The sequence below is a fragment of the Diadema setosum genome, chromosome 19 (assembly GCF_964275005.1).
Source record: "Diadema setosum chromosome 19, eeDiaSeto1, whole genome shotgun sequence".
Classification (NCBI taxonomy): domain Eukaryota; kingdom Metazoa; phylum Echinodermata; class Echinoidea; order Diadematoida; family Diadematidae; genus Diadema; species Diadema setosum.
In genome coordinates, this window is record NC_092703.1 from 23126785 (window position 1) to 23154474 (window position 27690).

The following is a 27690-nucleotide window of genomic DNA, read 5'->3' on the forward strand; positions in this document are numbered from 1 at the left end:
TTTAGATATTGTGTGGTAGCTAGTAACATGTCGTAATATAACATACATGTAGTTATGTATGGTACATCGTATCATAATACATCATGAATATCATGCTAGTTTCATATCGTATCGTAACAATTATACATACACGTATACATTTACATATGCCGATTTTGAGGACCGTGTATTGCAGTGACTGTTAAAGTAAATAGTGCTTGTATAATCACTGTACTGAGCAGCGTTTTGCAAAGCAAGTGATTATATCCGTACAAGAACAAGACAGACAAGAAAGGACAACTCTGTTTGATTAATTTAGTGAGTCAGCGATTAAATCGTTTCTTCTTCGTCAAGAAAATGACTAAAATTTCAGGTATGTACGACGAATTCTGTTGCCTTATACCGTGGCAAATGCTGTGCTGTGAAATGACTGCAAACACGAAAGTAGAAGATCAAGAAATGTTTCAGCTCAAAATTGCTTGTATTTTGATTTGCATTCAAGAAACGATTCTCCTATTCTTTCTTGTGTTAGCCGTTTGTCTTCAGTATCAAGAGCCGCCGGAAGACTGGCCTAATTCCCCCATTCCACCGCACTTGGCGGCTCAGGAGTCCCAAGTAAAGTACAATGTACAGAAAGTACCCTGGGACAGTCCAAAGTAAATGTCAGTCACGTATGGTGTATCGAGTGGTAGAAGAAATACGAAATGTCATGTGGGGGTACCGTAGTAATATTGGTCCGCTGGGGTCGAGCATCGGGGAAGAATTCAACCATTGTCAGTTGTATAATTTTCTTCTTTTATTTTTCAATCATTGCTCTGTTTTGTGTAATTTGCTGTTTGACAAATCAATTATTATTGCTAACTTGTTTAAGTCTGCGACTTCTTTTCTGCCCTTGTTTTTTTTTTTTTTTTTTTTTTTTTCGTTTTCGTTTTGCGCTTTTACAGTTTGGTGTGCTTTGTTCTGGCCCGGTGACAAGAAAATGAAGACACGAATCCATTTCATTGTCATGTATTTGTCGGTACAAACTTTCGTTTGTTCCGTTTCCTTACGCAGATTTGACGAAAATGTTCAAACTATTTCGCGGAGATCGAGAGCACAGACTAACCATGCGCTAAACAAACTGTACGATTTGGTGAAAAAAAAACATATGGTATTTCAAATTCTATGTCATTCTATCTGTTCTTACTAATTAATGCAGGCCTATGTTATGTAAGACCTTTTCATTTTAAGATATTGGTTTATATACTGGAAACGAGTGAATTTATCTGTGCGCCAACTTCAATTTCTCTCTTTTCTTTGCTTTATCAGTCATTCTTAATCTTTTGGTTGTTAGAGCTTCTTCTTTTTTATCTCTTTTGGATCCCTTCTAAAATCCCGTTTACACTTTCACGGATCGCATCACGGATTATCCCGGATCGTAATCCGTGGTGATCCGGAGTGCGAAATCACGATATCCTCGCAATAGATCCGAAGTGGATGTCTACACGGAAAAGTAAAAATATATGGTGTCTACACTGACAGCGTCGATAGCTATGTGGACCACACTTGGAGCTAACATTGACATGATTGACTTCAAGATCTGGAAGAGCAGGAAGGCCATTAATGGATCCTGTAACCCTTTCTGCGCCAATGAATCAAATGTGCACAAATTTCACAGATAAATCTATGAGCGGGTAATAATATACTGTGGAACGCAGTAAAGGAGAATGAAAGAGAGATAATTTATTTAATTCTGTGGATTGAGTGAATGCAACAATAGTAGAACACATCACTGAGGTTTGAGGAAAATCGAACTATCCATTTAAAAGTTGAGGTCTTAAAGTTTCGCTGCCACCGTGATTACCGGATGAGAAGACTACAGCATTTCGTAACGAAATTAGATTTAAATTAACAAGTTATGCTATATCTCACAAATCGTCAACAATTTATCAATATGCATGAATGGAGTCCCATCAGAAATTAAGAAATAAAGTGCGGAGTACTACAATGGTCTGTGCTTGGACTTTTTTCTTTCTTTTTTTTCTTTTTCATATAAACTCAGCATGGTAGCATGGTAACATGGTAGCTTAAAGCAAATTGAAATTTTACGCAAAGTATAAACATTCCTTTATCTGTTCCAATGTGCAAAAAAAAAAATGAACATACACCGAAAAGTAAAACAGAGCATGTTACATAGTTCATTGCACTTGAAAAGAAAATTGTTATCAAAAAAGTGTTATTCTTTTTCTTTAGATTCAGTATCTTTCTGTCTGAACAGTTTTCTTTTATTTTACAAAAGTAGATATCTCGTTGGGCAACCACAACTATCGAATCAGTGCAGCACATTAACAGAACCTTCTCTCTTTTTTTCTCTCTCTCTCTCTCTTATGGGAAAGAGAGAGAGAGAGAGCGAATGCTCAATTGAATTTTAATCAACTCTGTCTCTGTAATTCATAAATGATGAAGTCATGTGTAGCCTTGATGACTTTCTTTCCATTGTTAAGTGAAAGGGCATCAACACAGCAATGGCAGATCTCAATTCTTACATGTTTTGCTTTTGTACCTTAACAGAAAAAAAAAATGTTCATCCATGCATGAATTGAGTTATTTGTTACCCTAATAGCTCAAAGTGACTAAAGGAGAATGGATTTTGCTTTGATTTGATAGATATATTTTTTTTTACGTTTTTTATGCTCATATATCAAAAATCTGAAAATGAAAAAGTGTTTGCTTTCTATTTTTTTTTGTGTGTGTGATGCCTGTACTTATTTGCCGTACAAAAGGTAATTTAGGTTATTATATTGATAAAAATTATCTATGAGACTTATCATTTTGCAGATGACACATGTGTATTTTGCAAAGACACAGATACTAACACCTTATTTCATGCATATTAAATTCTATAATTAAAGTACCTAGAGTTAGTAAATAGATATCATATATGCTCGACTAATCTAACAGTACTGACGTTCTTAATAAAGTACAGTTTCTCCCACAAAATATATTAAAGATGTGACATAATTCCTTTGTTTCACCACACATGGAATTATGGTGCAGTATGTTTGGGGCTTCGACATAACAAAGAAAAGTATTGCTCGCATTCCAGAAACGTATTAAGTAAATTGATAACCAAGTTTTTAGTTTAGCTCCCACTAAATGTTTATTAGTTTTCTTGAGATGAAAATTCCACCTGTTCCAGAATGACTTTTTCTTTGAGAGTGTAATTTTCATGTTTGAATTTCGTAACAATATTATTCCTGAAGTATTTCATCATCTCACTCTGAATTGTTCAATTCATAATGATAAAATCTATCAGGAATGCTGAAAATATTCATACCCATTGAATCGGATTTGAAGTTCCATGTTTATGCAATAGTTCCTCCTCTGTCTTTTCGATTCTCCTCTCTTTGTATCTTCCACTTTTGTTTTATCGGGTGCTGTTCGTTATTCTGAAGGTTCGTTATTCCGAAGGTTCGTTAATCCGAAACACACAAATTCCCTATACCTAGAGGTTCGTTAATCCGAAAATGAAAAAGGGTTCGTTAATCCGAACATTTGTGGCGTTATTCCGAAGGTTCGTTAATCCGAACATGAAATAGGGTTCGCTATTCCGAAGGTTCGTTTATCCGAAAATGAAATAGGGTTCGTTATTGCGAAGGTCCGTTAATCCCAAAATGAAATAGGGCTCGTTGTTCCGAAGGTTCGTTGATCCGAAATGAAATAGGGTCCGTAACGAACCTTCGGAATAACGAGCTTTGTGTCATTTTCGGATTAACGAACCTTCGGAATAACGAACCTTATTTCATTTTCGGATTAATGAACCTTCGGAATAACAAACCTTATCACAATTTCGGATTAACGAGCCTTCGGTATAACGAATCTTCGGAATAACAAACCTTCGGACTAAAGAACCTTCGGAATAACGAACCTTCGGAATAACGAGCTGTAACCGTTTCATCATGTGAACTTGTTTGATGATTGCCCTTGTTGAATGTGAAAATGATTGTTTGGCAGGTATCATTCCAAACAAGCCTCGGTATGCTTTTTAATATTATGATCCCACCATCTAAGCCGTATAATAAATGTATTTTGAGTGTTCTATTTATGCCTTGAAATGGAAATAAAAACGAATGAATGAATAATCAATATTAAGCCATATACTACAACAAATCGTATTAATACAACAACAAAAAAAACACCCACAAATAAATACAAACTGACTGTTCATTTAAGCAAAAGGAAAGAAATCGTTATCAGCGCGCCTGATTGTAAAATCACCTTTTTAGATCGTTGGACAATTACTGATCAGTGCTGATAGCGAGAATTTAAATGTCACTGAAGTGTGCGTTGTCAGCAATGTTTGCTTAACTGTTACAGGCGGAAAGGAAATAAAAGCAATCGTCGTAGCAAAAGGTCGATTGTCCTTGGTCATAAAGTTTTACCTGTATAGGCAGAGCCACACGAGACACGTGGACCAGCGTTGGGAGTTAAAGGGCCACTATATTTCATGTTCCAGTTATACGGATTTAAAGAATCAAGTGAATTCAAGCTAAGAGAATCTTAGAAATTTCAATCAAATCGGACGTAAGAACTGAATAAGAATCAAAGCCAACGGATTGTTAGGAAGTTTTAATTCATGTGGGATGTAAGATAAGAAAGCTGTGGAATTCTTATACTTTCACAAGTTTTCAGGGAATAGGTTGCAACCACATAAGGTATCGAGGTTTTGTGATGCAATCACCACAAAACAGTCACTTTAACCGTTACATAAAATGAAATGAATAAAACATAACACCATTTCGGAAAAGGAAGGGAACCCTTAGATTTCCATAACACCCTTCCATGGGCGTGTCCAATTTCGATGGAAATTGTACCGCTGTGTTTGTTTACTCTATTCATCGAAGTCAAATCGAGCATGAATAAGGCCGAGATGATTTTCCCGAGAATGAACTGGCAAAATTGTTGCATTGGATATATCTAATTGCATTGAATTGAATTCATTTCATTGCCATTAGCATCACAAAAAATACACCATTTGCACACCCATGTTGTCATGAACGCTGATGTCGGAGCACTGCCTCCATAATGTGAGCATTCCATTTGAGAATCTACAACGAAAGATATATCATGGGCAGAAATACATACATACAGATAGACAGCCAAATAGTTCAGATAGATAGATAAACATGCACACAGATAACCGGCTATAGATAATTAGCAAGACAAAAAAGACACAAATATACACACGTTCAGGCACATTCATACATGCAGGCGTACACACTTAAATACATAACACACACATACATACCTAAGTACGCACATACATACATACATACAAACATAAATACAACATACCGTTTTCAGGCAGATAAACGTTGCAGCCATCAATCATGATTATATTCATACCGAGATAGACACAGACGCAATCGATACAGAACCAGGCAAATAATATTATGCATGCGTAGAACTTGTAGAGAGAACTCTGAATACCAGCAACGACATGAATTAAAAGAGACCGTACTCAGAGAAAGCGAAAGTAAAGCAATGAATAAGAGACAAAAATGAAACAAGAAATGGTATCTGAAGACGTTGGAAGAGGCTATACCCAAATAGTTACAAACCACTCGGCGTTGTCTCCGGGCGTCAATCAATTTGCAATGCAACAGATCATAACACGCCGATTGTAATTCATTTTAAAGCACAATATCAATTTTCTCTACTTATTTGACACGCCATGCCAGCCTCACGTTTTCGATGTAAATATATTAGAGACTTGGCAGAAGAGATTCAAATCAAACCTAAATTCTTGTGAAGTTTGTCGTCAATTCTGTTCTTTTTGTGTCCTTCTTTGTTTATTTATTTATTCATTTTCTTGCTTGCTTGTTTTTTCTTTCTGTCTTTCTATGTGTCTTTGTAATATTTATTTGCTTTACTGATTTGATTTGATTTCTGCATTCCTTTCTTTCATACAAGAATGTAATACAAAGTCAGTTGAACAAAGTTATAGAGTATCAAACACAGGAAATACAATGGAAACAGGTAAACGATTAACTTAAATTTACATCATTTTCTTCCATAACAGAATATAAAGAGGTGGTGGTATCATTTTACGCAAAAAATAAAAACAAATAAATGAATAAGACCCCATGTACCTACAAGAGACAAATTAAGCAAATCAAAGTGTAATGGAAATGCAGGAGACCATGATCACAAGTAGATGCTTTACGAGGATAATGGCCTCAGAAATTCACGTCATACAATACCGTAAAGCCAGGGTCTGCAAAAACTATATAGGTCGGTTCAGCCATTAGAGGAGGGTGCTCTTAAGCGTGTATAGGACAAGTTCGCTGTTTTGTTACAATTCTCCTCCCATCTGGTTGAGGTCAATAATTCTTCATCCAGGGACGTGATGGAACACGGAAGAGAGTTGGTGCGGTCTTTTATCATTTTGCCTGCATGCGAGATCAGCGACGATTTTCGCCGGTTGTTTTGTTTATTGCGGCGCGGGCTTGCACATCGTACAGCTGTTATGCGTATTGCCATGTTATCGTGGCATTTACGAAGGAGATATTGTGAAACATAATTCTACATAAATCATTCCTCTTTCGTTGAGTTGTGGCCAGTTTCCTCTTTGTATGTTATACTACCGTATGTGATGTATCTAACAGAGAGAGAGGGGGAAAACTGTACAAAGAGACTATAGAATCTCACTATTATGTATGTGTGTGCATGTTTGTCTGGTATATATTGATATATTATATTCAACAGTAATATCGCACGTAGAAGAGGGGAAAAGGGAAAGAGACATCAGGGCCCTATTTCATAAAAGATGTTATAGAGTAGCAACTTTTGCTAGAATTATAACTTCCTAAAGCAACAGCCAATTAGGAAGCTGGATTCATGTCGTTACCATGACAATCGTCATTCCAGCAAGAGTTGCTATCATATCAACTTTTTCTTCATGAAATGAGGCACTGGATAAATTAATAAAGCATAATAGATATTATTCCATTCTTAATCTTTAATTACCTCATTTTCGATAGAAATTTTTACATTTTCGTTATGGAATTGATCGAAGCACGTAGAGTTAAGATTGATAGTAAGTAGCCATTTATGCTAAAAACACTTGTTCATTCTCTCTCTTCGGCTAAGCAAGAACAGCGTTACATCAGCAAGATAGTTTGGATTGAGGAGCACTCGCACTTTCAATGAATAACTCGTGGAAACGATTTAGTGCGCCGCGTAACGGCGTCGAACGCTTCTTTAATGGCCCCCGGGCGTTCCATCACAGACGACACTCTTGCCTCCTTTGTAGTAAAGACGTGCACTCGTGAACTTGACTTGCCCCTGGTTGGCCAGCCATACGCCTAGCTGGCTGCAGCATTGCCATGCGAGGACGAAGTACCCACGTCTCTCCTTCTCTCTAACCAACGGCTCCACTCCGGAAGTCGCGGTAAAAGCGCGCGAATCCAACGGTTTGTTGATATACCTTTTCATGTCTGACAACGTGTAAGTGCGTCTCCATGGTGACAAATACACACAACGTCCGGCCCATACCCGTCCGAGCATTTTCCTCTTTTTTTTCTTTTTTTCTTTTTTTTTTTTTTTTTTTTGCTAACACGCAATAACGTAATATTTAATTTCTAATTTTCTCCTTCGGAAAGTTTTGAGGGCTTGCCTGGATGCTGTTTTTTCTTTCTTTTTGTTTTTCGCTTTTTTGTCAACCGTACTAATACGCTCCCCTGGCGCAAAAACAATTATTACTGTTTTTATCATTTCATAAAGTTTTCCATTTTCTTCATATTTTTTCTTTTTTTCCTTGCTGTATCAAAGCGCATGTAAGTTTGCTTTAAAAAAAAACGCAGACTTTTCGCTTACAACATGGCGGCATGCATCATTGTCTCTAACGCATGCTGAGTATCTTTTGCCATTCGTAAAGGTAAACGAGATTATATACAAACCAAGAGTTATCAAACCCGTCTATTCATAGCCGCGAGGAGTTCAAGCCCTACGCATTTAATAGTTCCGTTTCACCAGTGAACGGAAGATCCGTTTTGCATTCTGACCAAAAAATAAAAAAATAAAAACATAAAAACATAAAAGTGAAATGTGATATTTATCTTCTGTTATTCTACACACTCGGTGCCTGGGAATTGGTGAATATGATAGGAAACTCGATGCATATTACTTCTCCAATTTCACATCCGGTTTTCTACCTGTGCTGTTTTTCTTTGGTGGGGTGGGGTATATGGGAGGTTTAATAAGCTAAAACTTCTAGCTTGCACTTATACTTGTAATGCTTTGGAGACATCTGGTGTGTAAGCGTATATATATATATATATATATATATATATATATATATGTTATATAATTGTTTCATTTTTTGATGTATAAAGAAAACAGTGATGACGAAAAACTGTACAAGCATATACATGATAACAAAACGGAGAAGAAAAGAAGTTCGACTGCTTCGTCGTGTTTTCATAAATACTTACGAAGCGGAGATCCATCCTGCTACAAACCGATATTAATGAAACGCATACACACACACACACACACATATATATATATATATATATATATATATATATATATATATATATATATATATAAATGTACATGTATATAGATATATAGATACATGTAGATCGATCGATAGATAGATAGATAGATAGATAGATAGATGGATGGATGGATAGATAGATAGATAGATAGATAGATAGATAGATAGATAGATAGATAGATAGATTAATAAATTATGTATACCATGTGAATTTCTCAAGCATGGCTCGTAACTGCACTATTTTGTTGGTTGCAGGAATGCGCACACTGTGACAGCGTGGTCGAACATGGAGTTACAGCAGCACCCAACAGGATAGACGAAAGCGACGTTGCGTTGCGTTGGCAGCCAATAAGTTCCCCTTCATCAAATTGATTGAATAGGCAGACAGGCAAAAGAAAGGTAGACTGATGTCGACATTTGGGGCACCCTTTTTAATGTGTGTCATGATCATATACATATACATTATCTATACATATCATTAATTTTGCAATGTAGATATAGACAGATGTATATCTTGGAATTTTCCACGTGTTGGACTTTGAATGTTATAATTATAAGAAGAATGAGTCTCAAATACGCCATCTGTAGATCCAACAAGAAGGTTTTTATTCACAAAATTTTTAGTTGGATCTACAGATGGCGTATTTTGAGACTCATTCTTCTCATTATTATAACATTCGATATATATATATATATGTATATATATATGTATATATATATATACACATATATACATATAATATATATATATATAAATATATATATATATATATATATATATATATATATATATATATATATATAAAGGGATTAAAAGGGAGACTCAAGATCGAGAGCAACGTCCGCCTCAGTCCAATTTCTATGCATATATGTAAATATATGCGTATGTGTGTATGTATGTATGTATGTATGTATGTGGAGAGAAAGAGAGAGAAAGTTCTGTAGTATGGCCTCTATGTATTTTTCTCATTATGATACAACTTGTCTACATATCATATTTTATGAATGACTGCGTGAGAGATATCTTTGCTCGGTGATGGACTGATTCATTTACCAACATCCGATTTCTTCAATTACTGATATTTGGTGTTCACAGTCAGATTTCTTGATGTCAGATATCCAAATTATAAAGTAATATTTGATTTTAAGTGTGAATAACGTTTTATATCCGTGAAAGAAATTAGCTTGGTTTGTAAACTCTGTTTACACGCCCTCATACACGAAAACTATACACTTGAGTAAATATGTTTATAACTTCTTGCGTGTTTAAAGAAATGTATAGATATACTGATATATAATAGACAGTATACAGACAAAAAGATGGTTAAACATACATACATACACATATACTTCATTGAAATAGATACGTATTTGTGTATACGGACACCATTAAATGCGCCGTTTATTTATACTGTATGAAGGCTTGTGGTAAATATATTGATCATACCCTTATTGTTCCAAGGTAAGTTATATAGTCGTGCTCGAGTATGTATGCCGATGATTTCTTTTGTCAAGGCTATGACTAAAAATACTGAGCAATTTAGGGATTATTTACGTCATCATTTATGGCAATTTGTCAATCATTCGCAACAAAAGTTATAATAGTATGAAATTTTTAATAGAGCGCGTTTCAGATAAGATGACTGCTAACTTTACGTAATGACACTCAAGAACTAATAGAAGACCACGTTGAGTTTTAGTTTGAACGAGACTTGTCAGGCAGAATGCTCTCACATCTACTGCAACGTGACTACTAGACGACATTACTTTTACAAATTTTGTCATACGGGGAATGAATCTGTGATGAAGAATGCAATATTTTGAAGCCCAGAGAAACATTCGAAGGAAAATGAAATCCAGGAGTAACTCGGATATCGTGACTCGAGTGCCTATTGTACGCTGCCCTGCAGAAAGCATCCAGGGGCGCCAGTACGATCACGTGACACTCGAGTTATGAGAGAAAGAGAGAGAGAGAGAGAAAGCGGAGAAAGATACGTGGGTGAGGGAGAGAGGGGAAAGAGAATGTGTAGAAGGGGCAGGCAGGGGCAGGCAGGGAGGTATTGGGGGAATAGAAATAGAGAAACAACAACGAGAATGACAGAGTGTCGAAAGGCAGGCTGCGATGTGTGTTTGAATAGGTAGCAAACTGACGGACGGGCAGAGACGAGGAGACAAAAGATTAATGCTGGTGCTTGTGTGAAAGATTGGGAGAAAGAGAGAGAATATAACAGGGAAGAGAAAGGTGGTAGGGAGGAGAGGAGAGAGAGAGAGTAAGGAGAAAGGGGGTTAAGCGAGTTTGGAGATCTTAAAGTGAGTTGTCGAGGAAAATGAAAGAAGTATGTGGTCTTAATTGATTTGTTCAAGCCAATTGAACATGACATGAATTGCACTTTAAGGGTACCATTACACGAAACGATAGGAGTGAACTATTTTTTTTTTTTTGTTAGTCGGCTTGATCTACTTTAACAAACTGGAAAGTGTGCTTGCTCACGCTTTTAGGCTTGGTGTAAAAAGGGATAAGACAATGGATGGATTAACCGAGGAAGAGAAAGGAAGAGGAAGGGATGAAAAAAAAAAGCATAAAAAGAATCTGGGGCTTGTGAAGTGCACGCCAAAGCATTTTGCCCGCATGAGCTTTTGGCTTGCGTGGGTGTACCGTTGTATAAGGCGTGGGAAGCGAGTGGGTGTAGCGATGTGTTTGTGTGTGCGCGCGCGCGTGTGAGTGTGTGTGCGTTTGTGCGTATGTTGAAGTGAATAATATATGACCATGTGTGGGTGTGTGAAAAAAAGTAGTGTGTGACATGTATAAATATACCCGTTGGTGTGTCTGATTTGAAAGAAGGGAACTTGGAGATCAAGTGAAGGAGACTTGTAACTTCCAATTTGATGTTCTTCGTTTGACTCCATTAATCTACATTTGCCCCATAGCAATTAAATCAGCTTCGAGCGACAATTTCTTCTAGAATAATTGTCTCATTCTTCTATATGTAATATCTCCTGAGGAAAGATTACTCTTCTATTTTTACAGTAGTCACAATTGACGTTTGTATTCGTCACACGTGTGACTGGCTATTACGTCACAAGGATCCGCAACCGACAGGATATAGCCGTTTATTCGTTACCAGTTTACGATCTCAAGAGGGATACAATACCTTAGGTAATTTCAAGCCATTAAAGTGGAGATTATGATTAGGACAGGCATATTTGAGCGATTAAGGTTTATGATTCAATTTTCCATCGCCTGGCAAGTAAGTCACCTTTTCCGTCTCACCGTGATAGTCTCGTTAACTTCTTCGCTCCTGCCTCAAAGGGCTTTCTCCGTTTGAATTTTTTTCCAACAAGCACAGCAACCATCTCTTTATTAAACGAGTGTGTCTCATTTTCGACGATCGAGCGTACAAGCGCGAGCACGACGGCAGTGGGAGAAAATAAAGAAATAATCAGCCAGGTTTGAAATCCGATTAGCGAATTTGTTTTCAATCACGCTAGTTTTTTTTTCCCGCCAACCAGCACCCTGGAGTCGTCTATCCATCCGTCGAATGGCAGGCAGCACCAGCTGGCCTTCGTGAATCTGGTCGCGCCGAATGCGGAAGAGGCATTCGTCGTCGCTACCATGCAGCAACGATACCGACGCTCGGTCACCCTGGCCATCGGGGTCGCACTCCTCTGCATCGGAGTCGGGATCGGCATCATCGTGGGCCATTTCTCCGCGCCCGGACACTCGATCGCTGTCGATCCAGTCATCGAAAGGGCAGAAGATGACGTCATCTCAAGCAAACTGCAGAGCGAGATGAGCGCCGACAGATTGCGGCAGAATTTGAGGTTCGTAAAAAAAAAATGGTTCTGATACAGACTCTATAGAAGAAACATCGACAGGGTGTACTAGACGTGGAAGTGTGTTGTGGTGCAGAGGCGGGTGCTCTTGTTTCTTAAACAAGATTTCTTAAAGGGATGGTAAAGTATTGGTGGAGATGAGGACTGGGCTTTTAACTTTCTGCGAGATACCAAGGAACCACTTATAAAAATGTGCAGAGCATGCCATTCCAAGAGGAATTTGAAGTTTTTTGATGAAAATCGGTTTTGGTATGGCTGAGATATCGAAAAACAAAGTAAAACAAAGCCATCGTAATAAAAGGTGGGTCCCACCTTTTATTAGGATTGCTCTGTTTTTGGATATCTCAGCCATTTCGAAATCAATTTTCAGCAAATAAACATTGAATTCTTCTTGGAATGACTGCTCTCTCACAATTCAAAGAAGTTTTTCATTATCTCAACAAAAGTGTTAGAAACCTGAAGTCTCAACCAAAAGTATACGATCCCTTTAAGTTCTGATCCTGTCTGATGTGTACATCCATTGACATAATGTTCTTTTCTGCCACGGCACAGGTGTGAAATTGAATTACAAATTTGAACGAAAACCAAGGAAAATCTAAAAGAAACAAGAAAAGAACCTGTACACCTAAGCTAGTGTAACATGGAATTCAGAGTCCTAAGGGAGAAAGCAGTTTTGTTCGTAAGGAAAAATTTAACCTATCATTACTGTTACACATTATAATCATCGCGAGTATGGCTGTTAATACCATTATGAAACAATAATTCTCATTAATCTTTCATCAAAATTTCAGTGGCAACATTAAGATTCCACATTCTGATCAAGTTTTGCTTGTCTTTTCTTTGCTGTTCCTGTTTCTATTGCTGCTTTATGTCGTTGTGTTAATTTGGGCAAGATTTTCATGCACAGTTATCTAACGTCAGACCCTGGTCATAACTCTAAAGCAGAGCAGTAACTGCCCCTTGCGCCTGTTTAAAGCTGGGATTGTTCTGATGTATGATGGTTGTTGTACACCCGGCGGACATCAGATCTTAGCTCACTGAAGACCAACAAAGATTCTTTTCAAACTCTTAAAGGACAAGTCCACCTTTATATACATCAGTAGAACACATCAGTGAAAGTTTGGGGAAAATCGGACAATCCTTTCAAAAGTTATGAATTTTTTAAGTATCTGCACAGTCACTGCTGGATGAGAAGACTACTACAGTGTATGATGTCACATGCGTACAACGATATAAGGAAAATAAAAAGAGAATTTAACAAAACTGTACTTTTTTAATAAAGTGCACATTTCTTCGACTTGTTACCGACGTATGTTAAGGGAAATATTATTCACCCTGCCTTCTGAAAGAGAGAAATCGAGTGTTCTTTTGTCATGGGAGAAAAATGAAAATATGTTGAATTTTCTCTATTCTTTCTTTATAACGTTGTACACATGTGACACCACAAGCTATATATAGTAGTCTTTTCATCAAGCCGTGACTGAGCAGAAACTTCAAAAATGAATAACTTTTGAATGGATTGTCCGATTTTCCTCAAACTCTTACCGACTTGCTCTACTAATATTACTGCATTCACTAAACCCACATGTCTATGAACGTGAACTTGTCCTTTAAACGTCGTTACATAATAATAATAATGATAGTAGACATTTATAGATCGCCTTTTCCACTGGATACAAAGCGCTGTGACATGTCATCCCTGGTCGCCATGGGAGATAAAATATATACAAAATACCAGGCAGTGACAGTGCAAGTCCAGTGCACATAGGCATAGGGACATCAAAATAAATAAGTCTTCAGGTTTTGTGTGGTAATCTTCCGTCACAATGCTGCATCAAGGTCATCTTATTTTCTCTCCGATACCGATTGACAGATGTACATCTCCATCTTAGGAAACGTTTCTGTACCAGATCTTTCCCTGTTTTGTAACTGCATTCAATAGACTGATTTCATCTCATTTGAGTGTCTGGTTGCAGTAGCGATAACACGTCAAGATCTACGCCAGATATGAACTTGTTCCCAGTAATGCGATGGAACGTGAAAATATCAGCAATCCTTAGTTCGCTGTGCAGTCTCTGTATTAAGTATGTACGTTTTATCAATTTACATAATTTGCAAACGTATTTGTGTACATACTTGCTTGTGTGTGTGTGTACGGGGGGGGGGGGAGAGTGTGGGTGGGGGAGGATTAGGGTGCATACCAGCATGGTTTGTGTGTGTTTTTTTTTTTAAAAAAGTCTCTGTGGGCCCTCTTTGTATAGGGATGTTTGTAATCGTTTCAATGCGCAATTTATTTACTATGAGATCGACTTGAAATCGGAGAACTGATTGGTTGTTGCCTACCTGTTGCCATGGTGACTGAAGTCATTTTTACTTTTATTAGTACTTTATTTAGTATTTGCGATAGCATTGGGAGCAGTTGAGCAGTGGTGTGTTCCGGCGCATCCATTTTGTGTGTTTCTTTTTTTTTCTCACTGATATTATCAAACGCATTCGTTAATATTTTAGTTTTTTATATCCTTAGATAGAAGTAGTCAGAAGCATGCAGATATCAAGAAAGTGTTGTTTTAAGATACATTGCAACATTGTCAGTATGTCATTCCGTCGGTTTTTGTTGTTTTTTTTTTCTCCTGAGGACGAATATTATATCTTATATCATGACAACACTGCGTGATGGAGCTAATTGGTATGGTTGAACAAAATAATTTCTCGTGGATTCTTGATCATATATTCCTTCCCCAGATACTTCTTCCTCTTCCTTTCTTCGTTTCTCCGGCTGATTTTTGTTCTCCTAATCGGTCATCCCCTCCTTCTTCTTCACATTTTTCTCCTTCTCACTCTAATTCCTTCCTTTAATTGAATCTGTTCTTGGTCACGTGAGTAATTAGTGACGCTTGATTGGTCCCACCTCCAGCCAATCACCCTAAGGTGAGAGTCATTAGACTTCACTCCATGCGAGGATTCCCAGCAGCCAATTAAAGAGAGGAAATTGCCTGTGTATAGGTCAACATGCGACACATTGTTACCACTCGGCGTTATAAAGGACAATTCAGCGATGTTTCTGCGTATAATGTTGGCTTTTATGAATAGACTAAATTCAGGACAGAATGATACAAGTTTCATCAAAACGATGATAATATACAAAATATGGGAAAATCACAGATTCAGTTTACTATCGGCATCCCGAATGTTGCATGTTTGCACCGCATACAGAATATATTGGCGGCAGCCGGATGATTTGATTTTCATTAAGTTATGATGTCATTAGATCCTAACTTTCTCGTTGGTTTGTGCTGAAACACATCATACAAACTTTGATAATTCGGCAACAACAGCTTTGCTAAACCCCAGTATTGCTGACGAAAATTTGATGCGGCAGATACAAGCTTTGTCTTTTCAGTGGGTCACTCGATTTTTCGCACTTTGTATATTGGTTATTTCACTTTTTCAATTCAGTTTTCATGACAACTATATAATCACTATAAGGTTCCAAAATTATTATGTGATCTTTTCATTTCACATTGTTCTGCTTACCTTATTCTCTGTTACCAAAGAAAGTGGCATGTAACTTCATACTTTATGTACGATTTTGATGAAACGGTTTTTCTTCTGCTTGATTGGTCTTAAACGAATTATTCAACTCAAATTAAACATAGTATGATTTGCACTTTCATTACATTTCATTAGGAGTTCTTATCCTCATTTTCCTTTATTTTTAGGTCAACTTGATTTCCTTTACACACTGAATTGTGTGCTTGTTTAGGCTTTGCATTATCTTCATTTTTATAACCGCAATAAATGACCTTTAAGAAGTGAAAACAAGCAAACAAGCAAACCGGAAGAACTGTCATTGAATGGGACATAAGATGAAAAGTTAAAGGCATAATACCATTCGCAGATGAAACTAAAAACCAGCTTTAGCGCTTTAAAGAAGTTCTAAAATGTGAGTCTAGAGATAGAAACAACTAATGTAATAATGTTAATCAGTGTAATCAATGATAAGTATTGTTAAATATACACAATATGAATAAGATTGTTCCTTTACTTAACCGTCTACAGTTAAGGTATATTTGAAAAAAAAAAAGATATCTCCGTAAATTTTAGGCTTTTTTGCCATTTTTTATATGTAATATGTTTTGTGACACAACTGACCTACGCATATGCATCGAATGTGATAACCTAAACATTTTTTTTTCTTTAAATCACTGCTCCCAAAAGTAAACAGTACCTTTAAAAAGTAAAGTCTTAAAGGTTCACATTAACGTGATGTAATACTGGTGGAAAACGCACAAGTGCAAATCACACTTTAAATGAAATCGGGCTTGAAGTGCGCTTCACTTCAGCATTTTCGCCTGTGTCGTCTTTGGGGAAGAGTGCAGATGCCAAAAATGTTCATTTTATCGAATGCCATTTTTGTTTTGTTTTGTTCTGTTCTGTTCTGTTCTGTATGTTGTACCTTACACTTTTTGGATGTACGAAACTGTTCTGCTGTGGTCAATGAAATTGATACTTGCTGAATTTATATTTTGAAAAGAATAGAAAACGTTTAACCACCTTTTCTTACGAATCTTGGTTTGAGAGACAATTTAAAAACGTATCCTTTATTCATTCATTATTTTATTTTCTGGGGGGGGGGGGGGTAAGGAAGAGGAAGATATTTGTGTTTTAATTCCTGTTTACTCTTTCATTTCGATGAAGACCAGCATTATGTCTAATTGTGTCTGACAACACAGACAAGATTGCTTACCTTATATTAGTCTTTTAGGGTTTTGGTCATGTAACTTAGCATAGTTAGCACGCACTTGAAAGGATTACCACCGCTCCGCAGATATAATTCATAATACATCTATCTATTTATGGGTACCGGCGAGAGGTATAACTCAGCTCCTAATTGTTCAATGTGCTATTGAACTTCAGGTTATTTGCAGTGATGTAATTTGACATTGATAATACTAATGATACTAATTATGATGATGATTACAGTGATAACCTACACATATATCTATTACCTGAAGAGTTTGATCGTCAAAAAGGTTAACTTGATTCTTGTCAATTTAGAGATATTTGCGATTAATCCTGCTAAAAAAAGAACAAAGAAAATAATAACATAAGATATTTTTAGGCATAACTTCAAAATATTCCCTATTATGCAACATGTTAAACATCATCAGGAAGGCTTTCTTTTGCTCTATCTGATGAAGACTTTACTTTTAAATGTTTCAAAGTGGCGCTTAATCCGGTTTGTGATCAATATGGATAGATAGAGAGATAGACAGATAGACACATGAATGGGCAGGTGTTGGCAACTGATACCCCCGATCATTCATCGTTTCAGCTGCTCTTGGCGGATATGGTCTGAACAAACCTTTTCCCCTTAGTATGGATTCATTCCATAGTTTCCTATTCTTTTCTAAAGATTCAAAGTCCTATATATCATCTATATCTATCATATATATTATGTTTGTGTATGTGTGTGTTTGTGTGCGTGCGTGTGTGTATGTGCGTTTGCTTGCTTGCCTTCCTTTTCATTATTGGTCCCAAATATAAAGGTCCAGGTGTCCGATTTACAGTGGAGCGGAAATTCGCGCTCTGTTGCTTTGAATCTATAAATACAGCAAGTTAAACGACCTTGTACATGATATCGCATGCAACTTTGCTATCCTATCATCATACATTATGTATTTAGGAGCCACTTTCTAACAAATCTTACCTGGTCTCTTCACAAAATGAAGTTATGAAAAAAAAATATCTCGGGCAACTACTTGTTTGCGTAGGATTTGCTCGCTGCTGAGAAAGAAAATGCTGAAACATATTACCTCACATTGATTACAACTGTATCATTTGGGGCACTTGTTTCGAAACATTCATATTAAAACTTCATAGAAGTTAAAATAAGTTCTCCCGATTAGTGCTAAACTCTGATTTTGATACATCAAAAGATGTCTTGATGCGCCTTAAAAACTGGCAGACGGTTGGACAAAGAATCAAGTATCAGTAACTGTGTATATGACTGTCTTGGAATTTACATAATCAGGAATGTGCTTGCACCGCCATATCTCGGCTATATTGTTTCTGATCGCCACGTGCAATATAACACCAGATACGATATGAATAATCTCCTTTATATTTCGAAGCCACAGTAATGTTTTGTTGTTGTTTTCTGTTTCGTGTTTGGCATTGTTTGGTATGTAATTTGTTACAACGTGGCTCTTAGTCTGTTTGTTTTCACCTGTTTCTTATTTCGTTTATCATTCTCCTTTTGGGTCTTAAAGTTAGTTCAATTGTAATATTTTTACCCTAATTGCGTTTTTGTTTCTTATCCAATAATTAAATTATTTGTAACATTTCCAAATTTACCTTTTCCTGCTTGCTGCAATATTCTATACATGTATTTCAATGCTCGATCTGTTTAGTGTTTTGTATTGTCTTCATTGTTATTATTTTTACTGCTGAAACATCATTATTGTGCCATGTGTTTATATGTCACAGGATTCTGTCGTAAAGTGGCTAAGGAGGAATTCAGGATTATCAATTATGAGCTACCACCTATATGTATAGGAATATTATTGTTTCATTACGTTTTTACTACGCTAAGTTTTTTCAAAACTTTCACATTTTACACGTGATTATGACACGGAAGAGTAACTTGAGAATTGATTATGTTCAATAACTTTCATCTAAGGAAATTTGTTCGAAACCTTTTATAAAAATCAATGTTTTTCATATAGCTGATAGAAATCCCTTTTTGATGAATTAATGCAATTAGACTATTTCCACGTAATCTGTGTCTGTCTCTTTTTTTTCATTTGGCTTTAATTCTAAACAATGATCTGCAGAAGTTGCTATAATTTGTTTACTTGTTTTTGACCACACGATCAGGAATTTCTCCACTTCGCACTTCCCAATTCTTACACCACAATTTTTCCAGTAGGTTTTATAAACACCACATATTAAGGCAGTAAGACACAGAGTGATCTTAAAACTCCTATTGGCCTAATAAAGGCAGATTTATAGATTATGACCCGGCGGTGCATTTCTGTGCTCGAAATTGTCAACGTATAAAGCATTGTGACGAGGTCCCTTACGTTTGTTTGTTTGTGTTCGTGTGTGTTTGTGTATGTGTGTGTGCTATTTTCCCCCTTCGAGACGCAGAATATGTGCATGTAGACAGAAAAAAAAAACCAAACATTAGACACGATCTTTTTAGATGTGCGATAAATCCACATACCAACACTATCGAAGGGGATGACATGGAATATGATTATGCTTTTTTCCGCGTGCGAGCAAAGTGTAGCTGTCGCTGTACAGAGCGAATCGGCGATAAAAAGAATCCCCTTTTCTTTTCTTTTCTTTTTTTCTTTTCTTTTCCTTTCTTTTCTTTTTTTTTTTTTTTTTTTTTGCCGTCGACAAATCAAAAGATATTGACATATTGAGTGTGGCTCGTATTTATTATGCGGTACATATACGAGCTCTGCTGTCGCTTGATTGAAAGTATGGAACCTCGTAACCATCACCCTGGGTGGTGCGCGTATAGCATGTCGGAGAATGTGGGTTGTAGCGAATAGGTTAAACGAGTCATATTGGTTTTTCCTTATCACATCCCCTGGATTTGACGAAGGGGTTTTGGAGCCGACACGAGACACTAGTACAGAGAGCTGAATAGCCCAATGTATACCCCGCGATTCGTTCGCTGCAACGATTTGTTTAGGTTATTTGTCATAAAGGCGTGCCTGGGACGAGCAGTGACCTTGTTTTTCATATTCTGCTTTATTTCTGACTATCTTGTTTTCATCTTTAAAAGGAAAGGAAGAAAGAAAATATGTGTTCTGATCACATCGATAAGCCCGAGAGAGGATCATTACTTGCATTCATTTTTGGGGGCATGTCCGGTAAATTGCTCATGTAAATGTGCCAAATATTCCGACAATTTGACATTTTACTACCATCTTTTATATTGCATGATATTGCTCTGTGATGCTCTGGAAATGAACATGCGTGTGTTTGATGAGCTTTTGCAAACCCAGTTGACACACATTACGCGTTGTCGTTTGTCGCTGTTACAGTGGCTCCCAGTCTCACATCACTATAACATTCATGATTGTACTCTGGGTGGTACGTATTGTTGATGCTAACGTGTTTCTCCGCAATGTGAGGTAAAAAAAAAAAAAAAATACCACATGCGATTTTTAACTTCATTGGATTGACGGTACTCTGCCGTTCCTGAGTTATGCTCTAGGTCGCTTTATTCAGGGAGATGACACCTCCCTGGTTCTTTGCACATCTACCTGTATACTCCTTTCATGCAGGAACATAATATGATATGCCAGTCTCATATTATAAGGAATTTATACTTTCACGAAAAGCTACTTAATGAATATTCTTTCATGTTTGATCCGCTTTTCAAATTGTCCTTCATTATTCAGTTAATGGAGACCATGGAAACGGACAACTTGATCTTTTTTGTGTATATTATAGCACTGCTTTGCCTCATGTTACACAAGAGCCATGAGCATTAACACGTATGAACATTGTATGAATGCTGATATATTTTTAATCTTCACAATCACAATAGTTCGAACTGTAATAGGTATATGAATCTACCATCTCTCTCAACATTGCTATGAAATTTGCATGTTTCGTTTCAACATCAAATTTTCACATACGTTTCTGATATCGTACTGATGTCAATATCTGAACATCCATTTGATAGCGGAGGTTTGAAGTTACCGAAGCAACAACCGAAATACTCGTTGATTGGCTGTTGCCTAGCAGATGCCGTGGAAACTATAAATTTGCTAAAAAGGTTGATTCGAGTGTTGCAAGCTCAATAAACGTCTGTCTGAAATGGGACCGCGACGATTTTTCTTTCAATACCAGCTGAACACGGCGTCCACATTCGCAACAAGGCAGATATTAATTTTACTGTTCCCTTTAAGACGTGAAAAAAAGATGCGCACGATTTATACAGGACCAGTCAGAGAACTGTAACATCCTTTATAAGTATTCCTATACAGTTCAAAAAGGCAAGGGAACCGACACGAATTCATTGTGAACAGTAAACAGAAGAACTCGATATGCTCGTGTTCGATGCTGGCATGGATAACACGCAAAAAGAAAAGGACAAGTTTCGTATAATAGTGAAACTTTACTTTCAGTGATGAGACGCTATCCGGGGGCATTAGCAAAAGCAATATGAAGGGGATTGATAATAATCCCTGGAGCATGACTATACATGGTTTCCTCAGATGTAAATAAATCACACGTCGGATGGCATCGAATAGTTTGCACTCTCGCCAGGGGAATCCCCGGATGAATTGGCGCCAAATCCACGCAATCCGGTCCAAATTGCCTCGAACGCCAAGTGCGTCCGCAGCCGCGCGGCAGCCGGGGCGACTCAAGAATGCATTATTTGTGCTATAACACCTTTAATGGGCGGTCGCTGATTGAATGATTGCTTTTTATAATGGAGAAATCGTTTTTAGGTTGCGTTAGCATTAGAGTAAGATCACAGTTTCTTATCAAGGTGGTACAGAGGAAATATAATGAAGGAAAATTATAAAAAGAAGGAGGAGGCAGAGGAGGAAACTCAGGAGGAGAAACTAGAAGAAGATGATGATGAAGAAGAAGAAGTAGGGGGTAATGGTAGTAGAACAATGAGAACAAGAAGAAAAAGAAAAAGAACAGAAAGGAGGAGGGGAAGGAGGGGGAGGAGAAGAAGAATATCAAGAAGAAGAAAGTAATCAAGCTCAAGTAGAGACAAAGTTGCAGGACAAGAAGGAAGTTAAGGAGAAGAATCTTTGTTTCATAACAGTCTCTCGGAGGAATATGATAAAAGCATCTTTTTACTATAATGGCATGTATAATGCAGCAGTATCTTTTGATATAATGAACGCTTCATGTGAAAAACCTCCTGTTTTGAAAAGAAAACAATCGCACGAAAACGATGTGTCAAATCCGTTCTACATGTTGGAACTGATTTGATTTCAGGACGCAATCTGCATCGACCAAATTCAAAACTTTTCGTTATGCCAGGGCAATGGCTACACCAGGTTTTCTATGTCTTTCTATCATGCTATTAAATCCATTGTACCATAATCTACAAAGACGTTGAGTCCATTCCTCTGAAGAATCCCAGCATAGTTAGAATGAACCGACATTTCTTGGAAATGAAGATTTGAAGGAGATCGTATACCCGTTCAAATTGATCCGTCAGCAGAATTTGCTCGTTATCTGAGAACAGACCCAGATATTATTTTCCCCATGAAAGCTTGGTCGTTGGAACTAATGCAGCATGGATTTGCTTTACAAAGCTTTATTTGTATCAGGATATTATTTCTGTGTTTGTTTTGGGGGCGGTATAGGAAAGAAGTCATCGCCATAAAGAGCCAAAACAGTGAAGAATTCATATTCAAAATGTACTATGTGAAATCCGCTTTTGATGTTACGGAGAAAAATGTAGATTTTTATATCACACACATCTTAGTGTTTTCATATCACAAACATCTAAGTGTTTTCATATGAAATATCTTTGCATTCCATAATACATCATAGTCCTATTGATATAACATAGGGAAAATATGCTTCTGGAAAATATACGTGTTTACCTTGATTTGTAAAGAATTAATATCTTTTCGGATGTCTGGAGTCAGTAACTCGTGGAACAATCTTAGCAAAGTGATGTACAACACGTAAATGTTGTTTAATGACCCTTTTCTGTGACCTTTTTTGTGAGACGATTAGTTACCTCTATACACACATTCCTCTCCCATTTCTTCCATCTCTCTCTCTCTCTCCTTCTCTAGAAAAATGATAAAAATGCATATGAAAGAAACATTTCACTCTAATAATCAAGTAACATGTACATGTAGGTCATCTGAAAAGCCACAGGAGCTGGAAAGTCAGCCAGCCTGTCCTTGATACTCTGCGGGGACAAAGTGGGGTCAAGCAGGCACACGGCTTTCTGATTGGATCCTTCTGGATTTAGCACCTTTTGTATAGAACAGGACAGAAATGGATTTAGCACTTTTTGGAACAAAATCCATTTTTCATTGCCTGATTTTTCCATTTCCTCAAAAGAACTTCCTATACTTTGGGGGGTTTAACTGTATGAGACTACTAAAAATAAAGACACTTCTGTCGAAAAGTCAAATTAGATGAAAAATGGATTTAAAGGTCCTTAGAAAAGGAGCTCTTTTTATAGTCCCTTGTTGCTCAAACTGAGTGGAATTTGATTTTGTGCATTCACATTGTATTCTATCCTTTTGGATGGGTGCCAATCATTCAGCGGACATTGTGAGGTGATTACATTGTCATCACATCTAATATACTATTTGGTGAAAACATAAAAAACTAAAAGTCTTATTTTGGGTCCGACATGATGAAACTTCTCCCATCATACTCGTCTGGTGTTACACTATGCAGTTAGTATGGTCGACATCATCATGGAGGGTATAACGGCACTAATCTTGTAAGCAGTCTGTCACGGGTGCATGTCGCGAGACCGACACCCACGAGTTGTACAGCATATGAGTCATACAACCCACGAGTCATACAGCCCACGAGCTTATATGCTGACATACAGCTATGAAGGTACAGCTCTCCCTAGGAGCAACAACAACAACAACAACAACAACAACAACAACAACAAAGTTCTCTTAGAAAAAAACAAATATGCAGTTAGTAAATGCTATCTGAAGTTGTGAAATCAAAGTTGCTCATTTCATTAAGCAGTTTATTCGTTGGGCATGTTTAATGATGACAGGGTTTTATAATCATTAGAGAAATGCATCATGCATCTCACGGTCTTCCCCCCCCCCCCCACCAGACACTACGCAAGGAAGCCCCACGTGGCTGGTACACCAGCGGATCTGGAAGGGGCTGAGGAGATTGTAGAGACGTGGCTGGACCAGGGTCTGGACTCGGCCAAACTGGTCCCATACAAGGTCTACTTACAACATCCTCCTGCAGCGGACGATGAAAGGGCCAACAAGGTTCGTTAATTCATGATCAGATGATACACTAGTTTGTGTTTTATCCACGACCAAGTTTGTTCCCTTTTTTGTGCTACCTTCTCCATTTTTTTCATTATTCCCTTTTATCCTCCTCCTCCTCCTCCTTCCCGGTCAGAGGGCGGTGAGTTAGCTTTGTCGGTAGTGCGTCTGCCTCCAGATTCAAAGGACAGGGGTTCAATTCCCGGGTCCCACTGAGCAATGTTGTGCGTAATCATACTGTCCCCTCTAGTAACAGGCAAAACATTCTGTCCCTCGGGTAAGGACATAGACTGGAGGTCCCACTGTGTGAGAGAGTCACAACTCACCCACGTAAACGATCCCGCTTCATTTATTCATCGCAAAGAGCAGGGTGTTATACCGGGTGAAGTGCTCCCGCCTCACATCCAACTGGACCCCATGGAAGACCAGCTAGTGTAGCTGAGTATGAGTTAACCAGCTAGATGGAAAATGAAAGAAGGAAAGAAGATATCCAAGTAGTTGTGGCGCAGAAGATAAAATCACGGACCCCTGATCCTAAGGTTTGTGGTTCGAGTCCCCTGTCAAGTAGCGGCTGTCCTCATTGCCTATTCCTTCTCATGGGACTTGAAGCAGTCAGTCGGGTGGTTGCTTGCTTACAAGCATCCATTTCGTATTCTTTTTGGGGGTGTGATGTCCTGAAAAGTAAGGCCTAAGCAATCTCGACATTTCGGCAAGCATGTTCTTGCCGTTTTCAAGAGTTTACTCTTGAGAATGGCAAAAACATGATTGCCGAAACGTCGAGAGTAGGTATTCCCTTTTCAGGCCGCATATTTACCCCCCCCCCCCCCCCCCAAAAAAAAAAAAAAAAAAAAAAAAACACGTGGTGAACCGTTAAGCCTTCTACCATCAATCTACCGCCACGGAAGCCTTCAAAGAATTCAAGCATCCAATTCTTCAGTAACAACCATATAAAACAAAACATTAATTTATATTGAATTGAATTCCTCCTCCTCGTTTTCTTCTTCTTCTACTACTTTCTTTAGTTCTTCACCTTCTTCTCCGTCTAATTCTAATTTTCATTCTTTCTCTTCTTTCTCATTGTGAACGCTCCATAAATGTTTTCAAATCTAAAGTAGAACACAGAGTTAAAAATTGGTATCCTCACCTGCGTGACAGTGTCTTAATGCACACACGTCATGCCTATTTGTTTGATTTATCCTATACATTTCATGTCAGATCCAAATAGTTGATCCAGCAAATGGTACTGCCGTATTCACTTCAGCGTTGAGGGAGGATCCATTCGACGAAGAGGAATTACTTCAGGACGGCATCCCTCCGCCTTTTAACGCCTACTCTGCAACAGGAGACGTGACGGTAGGCATCGAAGTACTGCACAAAGTAATCCATATCACTTGGAAACACACACACACACACACATAAAACGCATGCAAACGTTTCAGAATTTCTGGGATCCAACCTCGAGAGAAAAGTCGATCCCACAATAATGCATGCGGATAGATACTAGGATGGAAATTTTATTAAAATGTGATCAAAACATACATACGTCCTTTCTAGATACTCTGAATTCTCATCGTTAACAAACGTTAATGTTAAACGCATTTCCTATTTAATGCATGCATACCATTCTGGTTAGGACTCCACCCTCAGGTTTTATATATTCATAGTAAATATTAGTACTCAATTATTTTATTTCTGGGTAAATTGTTTTGCAGTGATAAATGATACGCTTCGCAGCCGATTTTCTAGTTTTCATCTTAGCTCATTCATCAAGATGGTTGGTTTTGATATACGCGTACATTTGCTATTAATTTTTCGAGTAATCTGTCTGCTGTGTGCAGGGTGTGTACACGATTGTGTTCGTGTAATGATTACATAATATTAGTTTTGTCTTAACTATCCAGGGTATACACCTAGTATCTTCAGTGTTGTCATCGCTGTAATAGAGGGCCCTGTCATTATAATTATACTGTACTTCATTGCCAGGAATTCATTCTTACTCCTTTGTCGAGAGAAACATCATGGTTACAAAATTAATGATCCAAGAATGTAGGCACTTGACGGGATTCGCACTTGGGACCTCCGACTGAAATCAAGGGTCTGATCCTCTATAGGCCTACCATAAGTGTCCCCCACGTATGCGTGTGCGTGTGCGTGCGTGTGTGTTTGCGTGTATGTTTGCAATGTGTGCAACTGAGGCTTTCCCTGTATGGATTTCAGGGGGATCTGGTGTACGTGAACTACGGAAGGCTGGTGGACTTTGAGTACCTTCGAAATGAGCTCCTACCCAACGTAAGTCTGGAGGGCAAGATTCTTATTCTGAAGAATGGAGAGATGCCCCGATACACAAAGGTAAACTTCTTCACGGCATGCATGTATATAGGGGGAGGAAACCCTATTAGCCATGAACAAGTAGGAAAAGAGACCAGTACTGAGCAGTATACAGCGTAGATTAATCTCTCGAAGCGACACTATGTCCTGATAAGTGCTGCAGTGTGTACACTGAGTCCGAGCGATGGTCTCTGGGCACCGTGCCGGTTCGTGCGACCATCGGCGTGGCGTCTAGATGTACACCTCCATAAAAAGCTCCTGCTTAAATTTCATTTCATTTCATTTTATTATATTCTTCTCCTTTTTCCAACAGAACATAACACAGTATAAATTAGGAATCATATCACAATCGTGTACATACATCTTGCAAATGATATCAAATGATACAATAATAAAGTTACATGCATGTATACGCAAAAAAATACAAGGTTATGTTTCAGTTGGAAAAAAAAAAAGAACTGAGAGGTCCACTAAAAAGCAAGCTTGTAGATTGTGAACCCCTCAAGAAAAATCTAATGAAATACTTATTTGCATATGCTTAGCCAAGTATAATTTAAGACAAGACGGAACAAAATAGGAGACACACAGCAACATGACACGACTCGACAAAATAGATGGAAAAAAGGAAGGAAGGAAGGAAAGAAGAAAGAGAATGCCTACACGCTGATCAAGGAAACAAAAGAGGGAAACGAAAGAAGAAATTGAAGAGGGAATTGAAGAGGTGCTTCAAACAGCAGGTGGCTGCATACAGCCGTGCAGAGATTATGATGGCTATTTCATTATAATAAATTCAGAGATTAATTGATTGATGGTTGGATGATGAACCCTGTGGTTGTTGGGACTTGGTTAATAAAAGCGAAAAATCAGAGAGGGTTTAACAGAAATTGTCCCTTATATAAAATGCGATTTTGTGGTGACTGTTCTTCTCTAACTTTTTCTGTGAATCAAAGCTGTCACTGCATAGAGTCTGTAACGATAATATTTTGTTAGTTTAAGTCGATTCAATTCAGCTGTTCG

General features: G+C 37.7%; 1 protein-coding gene across 1 annotated transcript in view; it reads left to right on the forward strand.

The window, feature by feature from the left end:
- LOC140242349 (N-acetylated-alpha-linked acidic dipeptidase 2-like) overlaps positions 1-27690 on the forward strand; it is a 49328-nt gene that overhangs the window by 5077 nt on the left and 16561 nt on the right. The window contains exons 2-5 of the mRNA XM_072322084.1: positions 12032-12343; positions 24180-24345; positions 25561-25698; positions 26563-26694. Of these exons, the coding sequence (XP_072178185.1) occupies positions 12032-12343; positions 24180-24345; positions 25561-25698; positions 26563-26694 (748 nt within the window). The remainder of the gene's footprint in view (positions 1-12031; positions 12344-24179; positions 24346-25560; positions 25699-26562; positions 26695-27690) is intronic.